The 19,270-nt window shown below is 42.9% G+C and overlaps 1 protein-coding gene across 4 annotated transcripts in view; it reads right to left on the reverse strand.

The window, feature by feature from the left end:
* SH3RF1 (SH3 domain containing ring finger 1) overlaps window positions 1-19,270 on the reverse strand; it is a 493,515-nt gene that overhangs the window by 111,607 nt on the left and 362,638 nt on the right. For 2 of the 4 annotated variants that reach the window (XM_069631395.1, XM_069631393.1), the window contains one exon: window positions 18,372-18,482. The exons of the other annotated variants lie outside the window; for them this stretch is intronic. In XM_069631395.1, coding sequence (XP_069487496.1) covers window positions 18,372-18,482 — 111 coding nt within the window. The remainder of the gene's footprint in view (window positions 1-18,371; window positions 18,483-19,270) is intronic. 4 annotated transcript variants of the gene reach the window in all.

Consider the following 19,270-nt stretch of genomic DNA (forward strand, 5'->3'; position numbering starts at 1 on the left):
CGAGGGAGTATGCACTAGCAGCAAGCTCGGATGAGAAGCCATTGAGCTCATCTGTGAGTCAGTTTTGAAGTTTGGTGCATTTGGTGGCAATCCTAAGGTGGACGAACTCTGTTTTGGTAGGTTTCAGTTTCAGGTAGGCACTTGACATCCAGGCTTCTATGGTGGAGAGGCAGCGTTTCAATTGGTGAATGTCACTGAGGTAGTTGGCTTTCAGGTATAGCTCTGTCACCAGCATACTGGTGGATTATGTTGTTGAATTTGGCCAAGAGTGCCCATCAGTGGCTCCATGTAGATGTTAATGATGACAGGGAGAAGATGGAGCCTTGTTGGATTTAGCTCCGTGGGCATTAATGTAATCAGCATGTGCCCATTTGGATGAGCTGGTATCGTCTGGTGAGATACAAGTCAAAGTGTCGAAGGACGGTGGCACCAAATCCTATGATGGAGGATGGTGTTTAATAGTAACTTGTTGACTATGTCGAATGCAGCAGAGCAGGACCAGGAGGCATAGGTCGACCTTGTCTATGGGGAGTGCCACATAGATGGCCTGGATGGCAGCGGTCGCAGTGCTGTATCTTGGTCAGAAGCCTGACTGGTATTCTTTAAGTAGGTTGTGTTGGATGACATTTTTGTGTAGTTGGAGCATGACGGTCTTCACGTTCTTGATAATGCTGGGTAGATGGGTCATGGGCCGGTAGTTTGCTAGGCCATCCAGGTCCAGTGTGGGATTCTTTAATAGGGGTAGGATTTGGCCAGTTTTCAATGCAACAGGGAAAATGCCTTGCATGAGTGAGGCACTGATAGTGTGGAGGAGAGGAGTGAACAACTTTCCTGTGATGTTCTGTATGATGGAGGCTGTGATGACACCATCCTCGTAGGTGGTCTTTGGTGACTAAGGATGTTTTGAGTTCTACCAGTGTTTTGGTTTGAATTGTGACCATCTTTGGACAGGACTTGATGGTATGGCAGGGGTGTCTATGGAGAGCAGAGTGTCATCAATGGGGTGACATCAAGTCTGTAAAGAACTTGTTGAATGCATTGCATCTCTCTGTGGATTCGGGTACTATGGGGCTGATGAAGTGTTTGATGACCTTTAAAATATGGCTCTTCGCTTGTTGGGGGCTTCTGCTAGAGATGCTGTATGCTAATGTGCTTAGGCTGAGGTGATGAGGATCCTGCGGGCTGAAATGAGGCTTTTCAAGATGAGATCTTTGTGTAGATTCGTTTTTCTCCAGATTCTAGTTTTCAGATGACACCTTTAGTGTCAGTGAGCTATTATCTGCACCAAGGTGCGGATAGTTTGTTGGTTCGTAATTTCAATGGTGCATGGATGTTGGCAGAGTCAGAGTGCAGTAGAGCTTTGTTGAAAATGATGTTGTATGAAGGAGTGAGTGTGAAAGCCAGGTTGGTGAAGTTTTCTTTTAAGGTTTAAAAGGGACCATTTTAAATGAGCCATGGTGTCTTTTTTGGTTTCTGCTGCCTTCTATCGGAGGGCTTTTAGTCTTTGGTGCAGTTAAGTTGTATTGGTGGGAGGCAGTTGGTGTATGGTGATCAGGTGAATATCAGGTGGAGAGTTCTAACTTTGGTGGGGTGGGATCGGTGATGAGTTGTGGGATGTGGGCAGTGTCCATCAGATAAAGGAGAGCGTCTTCGGTTTTCTTGGTTGCTTGAGGTCTCCTAGGAAGACGTTGATAAAATAGTTGACAGTTAATGCAGAGATGAGGTCAGGGATTTCTTCTAGAAAGGCTTTGGCACACAGTGATGGGTGGTAGATCAGATGGAAAGTAGTAGTGTAAGAACCAATAGGTAGCATGCCAGGAAGTCCCTGGATTTGAGGGGCGAGGGTTCCTGGAGTATACAGGTCTATGAAGTCTTGTGGATGACTGCCAGGCCCCTGCCAGACTTCTTTGCACAGTTGTCATGCTCAATGATGAAACTGGCAGGGACAAGGACATTGAGGATGTGGGAGGAGGTTTGTGGTAAGACATGTCTGTCATCAAGAGTGTGTTGAGATTGTGCGTGGAGATATCAGTAATGTCTGTGGCATGGCGTACTGTGGAGAAAGCATTGATAAGCATGAGGTTGTGGCTGTATGATTGGTTGGAATAGATTTAGAGGTTGCGAGTTGGATGTTGATAAGGGTGTATGGGTTAGAGCTGTGATGGTGCGTACTGAGTGTTTGCTTGTGAAAGTTAGGAAGGGGATAGGCTGAGGTGTATAATGGGTGATGCGCATGGTTGTAAGGTTATCTGGGGTGTGTTGCAAAGGGGCTCTAGCCCTTGGACATTTCCAGACCCTAACAGGACTGAACTGGTGTTGTACTGGTTGAATTCATTGTCTCAACCATTTGCATAAGATTCCTAGGCAAGCAACACTCTTGTGAGTAGGGTTTTTAAAAGGAAGCAAGCAGTCACAAAAGGAGTTAAAGGGGGAAAGGGGGAGAGGAAAAAAGACGAATCAAAATGGAGACAAACAAGAACACAAAATACGGGCTTTTAAAGACAGGGAGTGGGAGGAACCACTCAGAGAGACAGGAACCAGTCACGTCACAGAAGCAGGGGAAGAAAAGAAAATCAAGCCAAAATAGATTTGGAGGGGTCTGGGTCTGAATGCATCACCAGGCAGGTGACCAACTATAAACTTTTGAAGAAATCTAGCAATTTAAAATACATTTTCCAAATCATGATCAACTGCAAGAACCAGGGTGGAAAAGCATCAAAGTTCTGGACAACCTCAACCTTCCAGTCTTCTAAGAAAGTTTTGAAGAATCACTGATTCAAAGAAACATTCAAACACTTCTGAAGCAAATCCAGGAGAACCCCCCCTCCTATCTTCAATGTGGCCGGCCATTTCTCATCTTTAGAGAAGCAGACGTTTTCCTCTTCTTGGCAACCGCCCCACATTCTGCATTTAGCCAACTCTCGCGCACTATGAAGTGACAATAAGGCAGTATGCCCATGCAATACCAAGTTTCCATGTTGGAGAAATGCTTTTCTGTTTATTACTGGAAATGATTGTCTTTCCATGTAGATTTGAATTATACTTCATTAAACACATTCTTTATGCAATAAACTAAATAAGTTAAACAGATAAATAAACCTTTTGCAGATTGTTTCTTCAGTGGGGTGAATGTCAAGTAATGAATTAGACAAAAATAAAATCAATTGTTTATAGGAACTTATCTTGCTATAGGAAGCAACACTAAAATTCGTCTCAGATTGAAATTCAGTAGAGCCAATGCAGACGTATGATGTTTGTAATGAGAAAAAACACCACCAATTTTCAGAGGTCCACATTAGCCTCTTGGGAGATTTTAGTTTGAGCCTATTTGTTTATTTGGGGTTTGGTAAAGCACTTCTTGTTGCTGATCAATGTCTCTGCGCGCTTTGAGGGGGATCTGATAGGACTTTTGAGCAGACACTGTTTTGAATGTGTCATTTAGACACTGAACCACCAATACCATTAATAACATGAGCAGCAACACACAATGCTCTGTCAGTAGAATGTGGACTCTGTGGCTTCACCTGTGTTTGGTTGTAAAAGCAGAATGTGCATGGAATCAAAACGAAACTGTATAGATGCGCAGCTTTTCACATGCACGACATCGGACAGTGTGGGAAATAAAGGTGAAAAAGAAAGGCATCTCGCTTTTACACCTCCATTTTCCGCATCCGCTCATTTTCATTCTCACACAAGGTGTAGGAAGGGCGGGGAGAAGAGTTACCCTCTATCACTGTTTCCTCCTGCGTCTTGTTGAGCACTTTGTTTTACGGCTCCATGGGATTTTCACGAGGGCAGAAAACGAATTGATTCCTATGGAATCTGCATCCAATTAGCACCCGATAACGAGCATGTGAATTCCATAGGAAGCCATTAGTAAACATTGTCTCCAAAGTGTAACTGCAGGAAGCACTTACTTTGTTTAACAAACCTGAGCATAAAACCGAAGAGTAAACGTGCCTTGTTTTACTCTTCAGTTTTGCATTCTGCCTTCCAACTGTTGAGAAATGCATGCTGGGGACCCAACAGCACGTTAACTGTTAATGTTAGCGGTCCCCTGCGTGCAATTTGCATTTTATTTCAAATGACTGCACAAGTATTTATACATCTTGTTAGATTGTTTACAAATATGTCAACGGCACACTCGCAATGCATTTACCAAATGCAGGCTACTGCATTTGTAAAGCAAATCAGGTTAATTTGATAAAACGCAAAATATAAGTAGATCGAGATCAGCTACATTGCAGTTTTAATATTTCATACAATTCTGTTCATATTTCATGAAGTACTCGTTCCATGCCCTTGAACAATGAACAGTAGTTTAAAGTCAGTTGAAATTCTCCATCACAAAAGAAGCATATTCATTTTCAATTTGACTTTCAGCTATTTTGAAAAGTGAAGGGCATATACATAAATAAAATGGACTGTTCAAAGTGTCAATCCTATGAAACAGGCAGATGGTGGGCTATGGCTTTGGATGTTGTCATGGCAGGCCACCTAGATTAAGACCCGACAACACCATGATTAAACATGTTCACGGTCTAATTGGTTAAATGAATGGAAAATCAATGAGAACATTGACCTGCCAGCTATTCCAGCTTTTGATTGTGGGCAGCTTTAGATCTGATGTGGGCTGGCTCCGTTTTTAGAGGAGACGCAGTGGACATCACCATGATTAGCATGTTTGCTGCTAATTTTTTTAATCAAAAGAAAGTCCATGGTAATGATACCAGCCAGTTATTATAAAAGATCAGAACTAAGATTAAGATATTGACTCCACAGCTAATCTGAATAAACACAGCTGGTTAGGATTCCCCATTGGATTTGGTAAGAAGCTATTCTAAAGCATTTACTATATCAGAGTAAATATGCTTTACGGGGCTAAAATAGGCGTTTCTGTGCCTGATCCTATATTTTAGGGCTTCACATTAAGACTTTATTTTACAATTTTAAAAGCCTTTTCAAAGAACATTTTAATTTTCCTTGCCTGGGACAGTAAATAGTGACCATGAGGTATTTGTGTTAGGTGATCTCCCAAGTCTTCTCTGGAGCATGGGAAGACAATGAGTTTGGTGTGCAGAAAGTGTGTAAAGGGCACTCTGCTCCAACTTGCAGCTGCCCGGTCATAAGTGAACCCACATATGTACCAGTCGATGGAAGGTAGGAATCCAGCAGGCGGCATTCATTTGTTTTAATCTGAATTTTTAATCCAGGGATTATTTTTAGATAATGGTCTTTAAGAGCCAAGAGATTTTGAGAATTTGAGTCCTTTCTACTTAATGGTTTAACATGGGTAGTATAGCCTCACCCATCTACTGGCTTGCAAATTCTTTTTTTTTTTTTTATATGTTCATTTTATATTTTCATAAATAGTTATTGCCATTAAAAACAAATATATTTACAAAATGAACTACATTAGACTCAAGATCCTCCCCAACACAAAACACAAACACCAACACACAACCATACACTCGCCATCAGCTAAACTATATAACCCCACTTCCCATATAATACATTCATAAATCTAGACACTACACTACCCATTTAAATCATTGAAGGATGTCAATTTCTCAACAGTCCTCAACCATACCGCTTTTTGTAAATAAAATCTTCCGCTAGTTCAACAAAACCTATAACTCACAAATCAATCATCCGCCTGTGGCTTTTTCCGCGTCTTCCACAGTTTCATTATCTATTTGATAGCTACTGTCAACGACCCATCTATTCATCGGCTATTCGACTGGGCTACAGTACATCTACTTAGATAACAAAGATGAAGGGAGCAGACAAGGGAAAGCAATGCCAACCTATCCATTATATATTTCCAATAGTCACAAACCCTTGTACACTCCCACAACATATGTAGTAAAGTACCTGCCTCCAAACCACAACCCCAGCACAAATCGCTATCTAGCAACCTAAGTTTATGCATGCGTACTGGTGTCCAATATAAATGACCCAGCACCTTCTGATGAATCAATCTTAAATTGAGATACAACTTTTCCCTAAATCCTGCTCTCAACGTGTGAATTCTGACAGCCATACTTCGAGCATTTGTGGGTATGTTTTTTAATGTTTTGCTGTGCCGTGTTTTGGGGGGCTATCCACATTGTTGACTCGTTGTAGGCTTTCGATTCCTAGAAGAGCTTAACTCGATGAAGATCGTTCTTTTAAATCCAAAGCCAGCTAGTAGATTTGGACCCCTGTACCTATAAATGCTGCAAGCATATCAGCTCTTGCAAGGGTTTGTCGAATGGAAGCAGTCCCTGATATCTCAAAATTGATATCTTGGCTTACTTTGCGTTTTGGGTCTTGAGAGCACATAACATACTGCACTGCAAGTTAGTGCTAAAAACAAGGCTGTTTCCATATTGAATCCACATTAGTACAATATCTATACTCAGAGTTGGTTTGTTCTCAACATCCATATGCTCAACTTATTTTATTTATTTATTGTGTACATTTATAGGAGTGCACAAAGCCCACAGGCATCTAGGCGCTAGTTGTGATGCAGGGGCGTGGGGAGGGGAGCATGGATGAGGAGGATACATGAGCCGTGAATGATTAAGCTTAGTTGAAGAGCAGTCTCTTGAGGTGTTTCCTGTAGACATGGTACGAGGGTTCGTTACGCAGTTGAGGTGGCAGTTCATTCCAGAGGGCTGGGGCACGTGCCAAGAAGCTGGCGCCATCCGCTCTTTTCCTGTTGAGGCGGGGTGTGATGAGCCGGTGTTTGTAGGCGGATCGAGTAGGCCTGGATGAAGAATGTTTTTTGATGGTGTCCGCAAGGTATTGGGGAGCCTCATTAGCAATGGATTTGTAGGTGATGGAGAGTGTCTTGAATTTAATTCTGTCCTTGACCGGGAGCCAGTGTGCAGACTTTCTGGCCTCCGGTATGTGGGCATATCTTTTGATGTCAAGTGCTGCACACAGAGCGTTATTTTGAATGGTTTGGAGTTGGTGCAGATTTTTCTATGAGGTTCCACACAGTATAGCATTGCAATAGTCCAATTTGGATCCAATCAGGTCTTGGGTAATTTTGCAGTGATTCTGGGAGGAAAGGAATGGCTTGCTGGTGTTGAGAAGTTTGGCTGCATACCCTGAGGAGGCAGCAATGTGGTTGACCTGGCGGGTCATGGGGAGTGCAGAGTTGAGCAAGATGCTGAGAGTTTTGACGGACGATGCTACCGGTATTTTGTGACCATCGATAGCGAAGGTTTGTAGTCCTCGTGTAATTTGGCAAGGCATGCTGCTGAGCCAGTGATGAGGAGCAACTCTATCCATGATTTTGAGCAAAAAGGCGACTGTAGTGATTGGGCGTTAGTAGGTGGGGTAGCAGGGTCGAGGGAGTTTTTTTTTTTGTAATGGGTAGACCCATGATTCTTTGGAGTGAGGTTGGGAGGGTGTAGGAGGCAAAGGAAGTGTTAATGATGGCAGCGATGAGCGGGTGTAGGGGGTTCTGTGCATTCCTTAACTTAAGTGGCTGGCCAGAAAATCTCCCTTGCAGCAGGGGGGCTTGAGGTCTTGCATGATGTTGGCTAGGCTGGTTCTGTCGATCGGTTGGAAGTGAAAGGTCAGGATGATGGATGTGTGGTGGCCGGTAGTGGGTTGGGGGGCCTGCGCTGGGAGGGCCTGTTTGCATTTTAATTGCATCTTGGAGTTGCGTGATATTTACCCATGAGCGTATTTTGGATGCTGTTGCACCATGTGTTGTCTTTAAGGATGGAAGTGGGTGGGGAGATGGGGGACTCTAGTTCTTTGAGAATGCAGAAGAGCTCACTAGAGCTGGAGGGGGCCTTGGAGATTCTTTCATTGTAGGTAGAAGCTTTGGAGGCCTGGATGTATTTTTTGTACTGTAGTGAGGCGGAGGAGAGAGGGCTTTCTTGGTTATGGAAGGGTCTGTGCACCAGGCGGCTTCTGCTGCTCTTTTAGTGGCTCTGGAAGAGCGGAGATTAGGGGTGAACAAGGAGTTGAGGTGTGTAGTTTTCTTGCCTTTCTTAGCTTTGAGGGGATCTAGATGGTTAAAGGATGTTCCTAGCAGGGAATTGTAGTACTCCACTAGGGTGGAGGTGTAGGATGTGAGCGGGACTGGCTGGTCAAGGAGAGGTGCAAGGCAGTCGTAGGTGAGGTTGCGAGAGCTGCGGGACATGATGGTGTCAGGATTGGTTACTGGTTTGGGCGATGCGGCGGGGGTGGCAATGGAGAAAGTGATAATGTGGTGATCAGGCCAGTGGCAGGGGTGAGTGCAAGGGGCATAGATGTTGCTATTGTGGTCAACAATCCAGTAAAGGGTGCGATCATGGGTGTGAGTGGTCCGTGTGATGCATTGGGTGAAACCTAAGGCTTGCAATGAGTTGGCAAGGGTGGTTGGATGGGTCAGCAGATTGAGGTCTCCTAGGAGTATTAGTTGTGAGGATGGTTTAAGTTTGGGGGAGATAAGCTGGATGATGTTGTCCTCAAAATTGAGTTTCGGGCTTGGAGGATGGTGGATGGTGGTCGAGGCAGTGTGTGAGCAGGTGAGTTTGGCAGAGAGGAGTTTGGATAGGAGTTCGGAGAGCTAAACAGCTAAACACAAAAAAAAAAAAACATGATTTCTAAGGGATTCCTCCAAAAACATATCCACATTTATCTACCTAAATGGAAAACAACAGCATCTTCGACTAATATTTTTTCACCTCGCCTTCCTTTCAGTTCTGGAGTATGACCTAGATTTTGGAATATCCTCTTGTGTTTATAAACTGCCATGTATAATTTTCACTTCTAAACCCATGCACACTATTGTTCTTTTTCATTTCAACTGCCATGCATTTTTGTATTGCTTATGTTCCATGCATTATAAATAAACTCTGGTATAGTCCAAAATCATGATAACCAGCCTACCACACTTGTCACCATCAGCTATTAGGGATTGAGCCCTATTCTCAAGCTCCACTTACTATTTAATCTGTATGCAGGGGTTTATTGTAAGTCACGGGACAGTATGCAAAACCCATAATTTTAGGACACTCACTAGGAAACTGCAAAAAAGGTTAAGCATTATACTAAAAGGCTGACATTCCCGAACTTGTTTCTTCTTTTCGGAATGGCAATTTTCATGTAGCTAATTTTACCTGCAATACTATTTACACACATTCCTCTCAGTTAATCATTCGACGTTTTTTTTTATTTCTATATCTTCAGTCCTCTACCTCAGGCTGAATAAGGAAATTCTAAAGGACAGATTCTGCCACATTGTGCTACATCGGTTCCCAAAGTATTACTTCACCCTAGAATCCCAAAATATCCGGAGTTGGCCATGCAGGTACAGCGCCCGAGGGATGGTCCAGACACCCTTTGTTTTTCCTCGTCACCTGTGTCTATCCAAGTCACTTTGCACACAGTTGACTTTGGCCTCTTACTTTTGCAGCTTTCTGAGCGAATCCAGTTTCATCTGTGTGGAGTCCGTCAGGAGACAAACATCTAATAGACTAACCAGCCTCACTACTTCAAGGCTTCATTCGAGCACACTTGAAGTCCATAATACAACCACTTCTGAATTTTCAGTACTTCTCGTGTAAAGAACTAGAGACTGTCCACAAGGCTTACATGCGTGCTTTCATGAGCACTATGCGCCCGCCTTTTTTATGCTTGATCGTTGTGCACCGACCACACAGGCATACACATCTATTGCAAATCTCAATCCCTTCTACTCTTCCTCCCATCCCCTTTTCTGTTCTCCCGCAAAAAAAAAAAAACAAAAAAAAAACACAAACTAAGTTCTGGTTACCCTGGGTGGGGGAGTAATATGTAACTTTCCATACAAGCATCAGCGCGGTTACGACTATGTACTGGTGATGGGTGTAGTATACAACACCATTAGTAGAGCAAGAATTGCAATGGTGTGAGCTTAAAAGCAATTTTTATGGCCACGTTATGACATTTATATGGGCATCTGAGGGTGAACTTCACAAATGCCCTTCAAAACCTATTGGCTTTGCTAATGATGGTCTCTTTAATGGTTTTTGACTTCATCCTGGTCGGCCTGCCAGCTGGTAATGGCTCCTTTCTGGCCTGGAGTATAAATAGTACTTTTGTCTACTTTAAAGTTCCACCTGTGGGCCCATCCCAACTGTTTGCCCAAAGGCTTTGGCTGGCACAAGATGAGGCTGCAGCATCCCTATTACAATGATTGTGCTACTCGACATCCCATGCCTCCTGCTATTTGATGTACCAGGTAGCATTTAAAAGCTGAAAGTAGGAAAGTTGGTGCGTATAAGTGGGACATTCAAATTCCATCCGTGATCTTAATAAGTGCCCAGGTGTTTGAGAGGCGAACATGTGTCAATGGACACATTTTCAGTTAGAATGTACCCCTGTGAAATTGGGAAAGAAGGCTGAAATATGTTTTTTTATTGTGCTTCATGAAAGATCACTCTTATTTCTAGAGCCTGCCTACTAAGTGTTACCATTACCCACCTCAATGGTTCTCCATTTATTGATTAACCAACAATGTCAGAAATGCTCTGATAACGAACAAGTAAAATATTGCGTTCTTTGGGCTGAAATCCAATCAGGATGACCTCCAGCATGTTGCGGCTCCCAGTGACTTGCCAGGGGAGAATATAATCTTTATAGATCCGTCTGGACATGCCTACAAGAGCAGCCTCGCTTGAAATGCTAGGCAAATTTCCCATGAGCAAAAGTATTAACAGCAACCAAGAGCTGCTTCAGCATATTTGGTGTCATCAGTAACGTGTATCCATCTCACCAGGCACCGAGCGTCGGGAGTCCATTGCTAGACTCCGCTACTAACTTAGGATGGGATCAGAAAGGAATGAAAATTGATGTTCTCTTCTGGGATGGCACAGAGCTAAAACGTGTCTGAGGACCTCCCATGTGGGCTTCTCCACATAGAACACACTATTTTAGCTTTTGCTGGCTCAGAGGAATTCTCACATGATTGACTCCATTTTTGATCTCAGAAAGATGAAGGCCGGAGTTGGCTCTGTGACTGACCTGCGACTTCACGCAGGAAGCAAATCTATCAAGAGAGCACTCCTTAGTGAACTAGCTCAACTACCCAGAAAGAAAAAGGGGACTGCAGAGCTCACCTGCCAAAGGAAGCAGTATCATAGAAAATGTAAGCGTCCATAGTTTGATGCTGCTCAACCATACAGCTGCACTTCATATTTTGGAGGGTGCGCTCCTTTTGCACATTGTGCAATCCATCAACCACCCAGCGGCCTACAAAACAAAAGGTGATGTCTGGAAGGTCTAGAATTGTAACCTCTGAACCACCTCCAGACCATCGTTCTTCAGCCTGCCAAGCCATTATAGAAAGAGGAAAGGCTATATGCAAATCAGGCCTGGTCCCACCCCAAGAGGGGCAGTCCAGCCCTCACTGCTAGGTCACTTCCCTTCTGCCCAAGACCACAAACATGTCCAGATATGTTTCGGCCTCATTGGGCGTCATCAGTGAGGAGAAGCTTTCGTCTCTAGGCCCTCATGCAGAAGGGATGTGACCAAGCATTTCGGGCTGGACTGCCCCGTTTTGGGTGGGGCCAAGCCTGAGTTGCATATAGTCTTTCCTCTTCTTTGATGGCTTGACAGGACAGCTTTTCTAGAGGTTAAGATTAATTGTAAACCTTCCAGCTATCGCCTCTTGTTTCACACAAGGCAGAGCCACCACCACCGCTCATTGCTACAGAACCCAATCCACCCTTCAGGTGTTTCCGTCAGGAACAGCTCTGTGTTCAGAACTGTTCCCGACAGGAGATCAGGTTATGTTGCTGTGTTTTTGATCTGCAAAAAAAAATCTGTTAACGTTTTCTTGTTACTGCCAATGTTATTCCCATTATCAATAAAACAAGGTGAGAATGGCTGTGTAAAAAAAGTGACTGAAAGCACTTCATCTTATTGCGCAAGATCTTAGGTTGTCCCTTTTCAGGTGTGGAATAATCACCATTCTTGCTGTTTAGGCACACATCATATTGCATTCCGTTACTTGCAAAACTCTATAAACTGTGCAGAAATGCAAAATAGCATTAGCTAACAAAGCCAGGACTCTCAGAACATAATTTGGGAGCACTATTTCAGCTACGAGGGCACTATTCTGCATTACCAGCTTTAGAAGGTCCACAATCGCCATTTTACATGCAGATTATTGCTGGGCTGCAGAAGGGAACATATTTGCATATATATTATACATATATATGCAAGCACGGATTTTTTGTATTTATATAGCACACACCTAGCTGCCAAGTAACTGAGCACCAGGGCTCATCACATGGAGGACACATACACACATATGTAGATTTCTAGAGATCTTTGTGGAAGCATTCAAATTATGGAAGTGTCAGCGCTGCTTTTCAACAGAAAATAAAAGTGAGCGCCTTTTAGCTGGGGCAAAGTAATAAGATCTGTTATTTGCAGTACAAGAAAATACCGGAACCTACAACAGCTCTAACTGTGACATGGTTCCTAGGAAAGAGCTGAGAGCAAAAGGAACCGCTCAGATAAACTGTAGCACCATTCATATATTGCGCCCCCACGCTAGGCCAGCAAACATATGCAGCGTAGGCCCTCCCTGTAGTGGAATTCTGACTTTACCAATGTAATCACTTTATTAGAAAGAAATATGCATCGACGAAATAATCCAATATAGCAGAGTTAGCAAAATCTTTAAAACAGAATCCACAATACTTTATAAATAAGCTTTAAGGTGTTACTGCTTCCAGGGTAGTCTCTAAAAGAACGCGTCGCCTCTCTTCCCCACATTAGCTAAGAAGCAGAAAAGTAAAAGTGCTTTACACAGTGGTTATTCCCCATCTGTCTGACAACAAAGTGCTCTTCAAATATTGATGGCAATCTACGGCGAACCGAGGCCTCGGCGCACGTCATCGCGGCTCGAAACTCCACCAAGATACCTGCAGGGAGTTCACATGGAAGCCGCAGACAGCGGGCCCTTTATGCTCACCCTCCTCAGAAGCCGCCACGCAGGCGTGGGCGGCTGGGATGAAGGGAGGCCGAGCGCGCCGATAGCTTGGAAGCCACCCAAGGCCCGGTGGGACTGACAGACAAACCGGCCTTTCCTCCTGGCCTCCTCGTTCATGAATACTTTACACCGGCCCAGCAGAGCCAGCTCGACGGTCATGCACGAGGTTTTGTTCGATACGGTTACGCTGCACCAACGACCCCTCATTTCCCAAGAGCGGCCTGTAACCAGGCCTCCTTCCATCTCATGGAACCAGACTTTCTACTAATCCAAGCCGTCCTCTTTCAAATGCTAGGCCGCTTGGAGCTACACCCCCCTTTATAAATCTGCTACTAGGCAAAACCTTTAGGAAACTTGGAATCGCATTCGTCTCTTCGCATTAAATGCATGCCCTTATAAGTCCAAAGATGTAGGATAATCAAGGTGCGTGTTTTCATTATGTTTGCTTTTCACCGATATTGGCTGTTGGGTATAGAAACCGAGAGGGCACCCTTAAATTAGGGACTGCCACCTTAAGGACTAGAATGAAGGAGACCGCACGGGGAAGATGAGCAGCTAGTAGAGCCCAGGACACAAAGCTGGAGAGGGAGAATAAAGAGAAGTCCATACTCCTGTGGCTCTGTCCTCCTTATTTCATAGTGCGTCTATTTGTTCCCAGAGCACAGCTCTGTCCTAGCATCCACTCTGTGCCCCAAGTATTTAGGAGCAGCACATTTGCCTTTAATAAGCAAACAGGCACACAGTTAGTCTGATCCACAGTGACATCACTAGAAGGGATCACAAGGTTACCTTTATATCCCACAGACACTGGACAACACAATGCAACTGGCGGCCTACAAGGAAGCCAGCCAAAGGTGTGGGGACACTTGCCATACAAGCAGCAAGCAAGTCCCCACTTACATTGTAGGGAGCAGCTTTGTGTTGCTTTGCCAAGAATCCAACACTGCCCACAGCACCACTGAAGCGATCAAAACAGCAAAGGAGCTTTGTACCGACTGGTACTGGCCCAAAAATCAAAGGGGAAAATGCGGGGATCATAATGTTGAAGGCAGTTCAGCATTTAGTACTGCTCACGCTCCAAGTAGGGCGTGCTATAGCATGAACTATTGTAAACAAAAACAGGTTGCAAAATGGCCGCTGTGAAAATAAGGAAAGAAAGCTCTTTCACAACAAAGTCTCCATTGCAGTTTCATGACGGGTTGGTTACCCATGGTGCAATGCAGTGCAAGCAAGGCAGCAGAGGGCGACATGAAGGATAGGAGGAAGGTAATTTGTCAAAAATATAAAAATAATAAAATGACAGGAGGAACAGGAGGCCAGCCGGTAGAATGTGAGGTTGCGAGAAGACATAGGTTTGTACAGTCAGGCAGATTCAGCCTGTGTCCCAAGTGAATTAATAATTCTGTGCCAGGTTGTATTCAGTGTTTATTATTTTTGATTATATGACAATTTACTATACACCTTCATATATCACGCCAAAAGGTGATGTTATTGAATCGATAATGTTGCACAATACATTACTCTTTTACTGAATAGATAATTTAGTATATGCTTTAAAATATTTTCTAAATCATAGAATGGACGAAAAAGCGCATTGCTTCACATCTCTCCAATTTAATGAGGTTTACTGTATGAGAATGCTAATTGCACGCCAAGTATTTTGCAGAATTCACAATTCAAGCCCCACCCCTCTCTAGGTCTGCAGAAACGAGAGGCACCAATCAAATACCCTCCTTCTCCCCAGCATGACTTTCCAGAAACAAATTCTCTGCCTTCCTGGTATTTTTCTATGGCAGCATAAGCACGCCAGCAGTACGACACCTCACCACTCTCCTACACTGTGTCACGTAGCATGTGGGCCATAATCGAAAGTCCTCGTGAGACCAGCAAACATGCCATCTTCTAACTCACTGAATCATGGCACACTGTGGGGGTACAGCAAATAGCAGCCCTGCAGGTGAGCGGCACACCTGCCCATTAATCCCTAAAATTAGGCACCTACTGCCTACAAAAACAGGCAATAACAGATAAACACGTGTCTTTCCTTCGTTTTCCCCAACATTGCAGCGTTGATGTGTTCAGATGAGAAGACACAGAGGAACTCTGCTACTGTGTTATCAGATTAAAGAGGGACTGAGATTAAACTCAACAAAAAGGTTGTTAATGGTAATTACTGAGCACAGAAAGGTGTTGACAACAAAATATCCACCTATTAAAAATTAAAATGACCTTTCTAAATATACACTGGCCCACAATGAAAACTACTTCTTTACTCTTAGAAAAATACTTTTACCGCCAACCTGCAAAAGTAGGGAGTAAAATATTCCCATTTCAAAATCTTATCTGGAGCCCTGCCTACTATAATTCTGCCCAGCGTACGGAGTACTTTCACTCCATCAAAACAGGAACATGATCCCTGCAAAAACAATTGGAGATTAAAAATATTCAACACAAATCGGAAATATTGGATAAAGGGGAGCCTTCCCCCTGCTTTCAACCACAGAGTCCCATCAATAGGTTTGTAGCATTTTATTACTACCTGATCTGAAAAGGAACTTTAAGATAAAAATGTACCTTTTCATTTGCATGAATGACTTGGTGCAGAGAAGCCTGGAATACAAAAATATATATGTTTTAGAGTTTAAACATATCTCAACTTGCCCAAGAATGGGAATTACTGTTTTATTCCTTCAAACATGTTTTACTTCAACTTAAAAAATGAGAGAGTAAAATAGTCCCCCTTCAAGCTTATATCATGAGCACAGACTTTCTAATCGCAAAACCATTAGACAACTTCCATGATTCTCGTAATATCTGGTGATTTACTTGCTCTCCTTCTGCATAACTTTAAGCATCATCCTGGTTTACTTGATGCTTGGCCCAGTCACCTCCTTCACACACTAGTTCCCAGACTTCTACCCATCTAGTTTTGAGTTAATTCGGTCAAATCCTTAGAGACTTAAGCTGCTGGTCTAATGCCTTCAACCCCTCACCTGGCTTCACCCAAAAAATGTCCATTACCACCCGCTGAGTTGGTCACATCCTCCGAAGACTTCTTGTTGAATGTCGAAATCCAAACTAATTCAGCCAAAGGGCTCATCTTAAGAGACTGTCTCCTAGTTCTAAAGAAATATATACTGAAGAAAAGTATGCTTCGAAAGAAAAGCACTATTTTATAAACAAACATGTGAGCTCCAGTGTCTGCCCAGCATCTGAGAAATGACACATGCGAGGGATTGTGCAATCTTTCAGCTCATCTATGATAAGAGATAAACGTATATCTCCAAAGTAACTGATAAAGCTGAGAAAATAAATCCTTCCAGTTACCAGAAAGTAGCCAGCAACGTGTTTTAAAATAGAAAACCAGTCTAATTGTAAATGATAAGTACAGCATTTGATATGAGAGAAAGAAATCAAACTGGTCCCTTGCCTTGTGTCCATTTTCCTTTACTGGACGGAAAATCAGCTTTATAAAAAGAAACAGATATCAAAAATAAGTTGCGACAGTAGTTTAGTTGCAAAGAGAAAGTTATAATGTTGCTGTGTTTTGTGGAAATGTAAAAGCAAGGGGAAATGAAAATGTGACTTTAAATGATGCACTTGTGAATGAACCTGAATTAAACTAGGTCTGAACTACCAAATGGCCTTAGGCCCCCAACAAGGTGCAGGACATGGACGGCGTGCTTTCCCAAGAGAAAAGTATGAAAACTGGCCATAGAAACTCACCATGAAACATTATGACTTTGCTTGGATCCTGGTTAACAGAGACATGTGTAGGTAATAAAAACAAAGAATGTCCTTTTACAAATTACATCCACCACAGGGTCTGTGGAAAAATAGCCTAAATCTACAGTAAATAGGCTCGCTGCGAGACTCCCATCTTAAGAAATCTGAACCCCCATCTTTCAAGGGGAAGGAACTTCACACTTTTAGAAACTGGATGTTTGACAATAGGGACAACCAGATCCTGGGATCACTGAAGGGGCAGGACTTAAGTCGTAAATGGCCTTGCCAGCAGTCTAACTTCAAAGAACTTGCACCATGACAACAACATTCACAGGAATTATAAATGCCCGGCCCTCAACTCCAAAAGGAACTGATACCAGATGTTCTGTTACTAGGCAGAGGAACTGGACGTGCCATGTAATATTTTGGAAATAAGAAAAATAAAAAAGCCTATGTGAACTTTGAATTTGGAATTACATTATTGCTTGTAACTTCTGGACAGAAGATCATAGGCAGTTAAAAAAAAATTCGGAGTGAAAAGCTCTATCAGCTCAATATAAAATGATTTTTTATGCTTATGCAAGTATGCAAATTAGGCGAATGTGGATAGGTTCACACAGAAACTGAATGCGCAAGTGATTTATATATCCTAGTATCAATGCCAGAGAGCCTGTTATTCTGAGCTGGAAAAGGAATTTTTGTATAAAAGTATCTAGTTGTTGAATAGAAGTAGCCAGATAAAGCCAAAAATCTATAACACACCCACCACATGTTGTGTCGAGATGAGAATCACATCATTTGAATCACATGATTGACAGCAATCTGATGAATTGATTAGTAACATGATCACTTGTGAGAAATATGCTGTTTTAGAAAATTACAATTGTTTAATGTAGAACTTTCCAAGATGACATCACATCAAGTGGATGGAAAATGAGTGTAGAAGTCACTCCCATAAGACTTCCCTCTTCAATAATATACCCAATGAGTACAAACAGGTTGGTTTAGTGTGATGTCACTTTTGGAACATTACCCAATCAAATATATGGCCCAATTAGATTAGAGAAATGATACACACATTTAAGGAGAGTGTTTTGTGCTCTATAGAAATTAAAACCCATACATTGTGGACTCACTCGCTCACAGACTGACCGACTGAATGAGAGAAAGGTGAATGCAATAAATTGCTTTCCTTTGGACTCATTTTGGATTAATAGCAGAACATGGTAAGTGTGGCCAACCAGGAGTTAAAGACCCAGGCCTTCTTCAGTAGAAAAGACAGCAGAAAGGCCCCAATACAGAAAGGAAAAAAGACTAGGCTGTGGGCGGAATCTGACCCGATCTCGCGACCAATGTTCACCTGTTCCTAGAGGGGGGAGACTGGAACCAGTCCTTAAGAGGGTGTCCACCTGCCTGTGAGACAGTAAAAAAATAAAAATAAAAAATAAAAAGCAAGTATAATGCCAAGGGGAAATATAATTCTGAGGAGACAAATACTCTAAAGGGGAATGTATCATCTTTTGAACAAAATGAAATTGATCTGATATTTGAACTGCTGTAAGTGTTTTGTAAAAATATGACACTACTTTTAATTGTATGTACACTTAAAAAATACATGTTTTGAGCTGTGTTATCTGTTACCAAGAGGAACCATGTTGAGTCAAATGCTACTTACTCCAAGAGCAGCTTGGTAGGTGACCTCTGGTGGAAAGGTGAAGGAAGGCCCGGTTATTATTGGGCTGCTAGGGGGTGGGGTCACAATGAGCCCTGTGGTACTGATATGAACCTGACGAGACAAAAGAAAAAACAAAAAGGAATGTGTCAATATTAAACTTTCCAGCAAGAAAGGCGATTCAGGTCAAGGACGACAAGGCAATTGTTCTTTAAATAGTGAATAGCACCGAGCTGCTAACAGGCCCAGGGCAAGAAGCTAGTAATTCACCCAGTCCAGCTTTTTAGCCTGTACCACTTAACATGCTGGAGACTGAAGTTTTGCCTTTATATTACAATTATGAGCCTACTGACATCAGCATGCTTGGAAGGCATTGTTTGCTAAAAAAGCCAGCAGTGACGGTGACACACCCTCAATCCCCCGCAACATGAGGCCAGTGGGCATCTATGAACACATTTCCCCATCTTACTTATCTTAGATTTTATTTCATTGTAAAGTGCCTAGCTAGCATGAGAGCAGTAGATCACTGTACAGGATGTGGGTAGCCAGTGTTTGGGCTGGCATCTTTAAACAGTAGCACAGTACTGTGAGGTGCGCTCTGAATCCACTGTGATTAGTCCTTGGTTAAGAGGTGTTGAAAAAGCCATGTTTTGAGAGATTTGCAAAAATTGAGAATTGTGGGAGAATTTTGAGTCGATACATGGATCGAGTTCCAGAGGGCAATAATTACTGGATCTCAGGGTGTACTGGATGGTATTGGCATGAGGCCCGATTGAATAGGCCCCAGCATTATAAGAGCCGTCAACCAGGGTCCTTACCACCGAGTACAGCTCCAAGGAGTACCAATTATTGCTTAATTAGCACCCCAGGTTAAAGTCCCAGGGTGCGAATAGCAAAGCATT

Source organism: Ambystoma mexicanum, chromosome 6q (assembly GCF_040938575.1).
Source record: "Ambystoma mexicanum isolate Mex_15411 chromosome 6q, UKY_AmexF1_1, whole genome shotgun sequence".
Lineage (NCBI taxonomy): Eukaryota > Metazoa > Chordata > Amphibia > Caudata > Ambystomatidae > Ambystoma > Ambystoma mexicanum.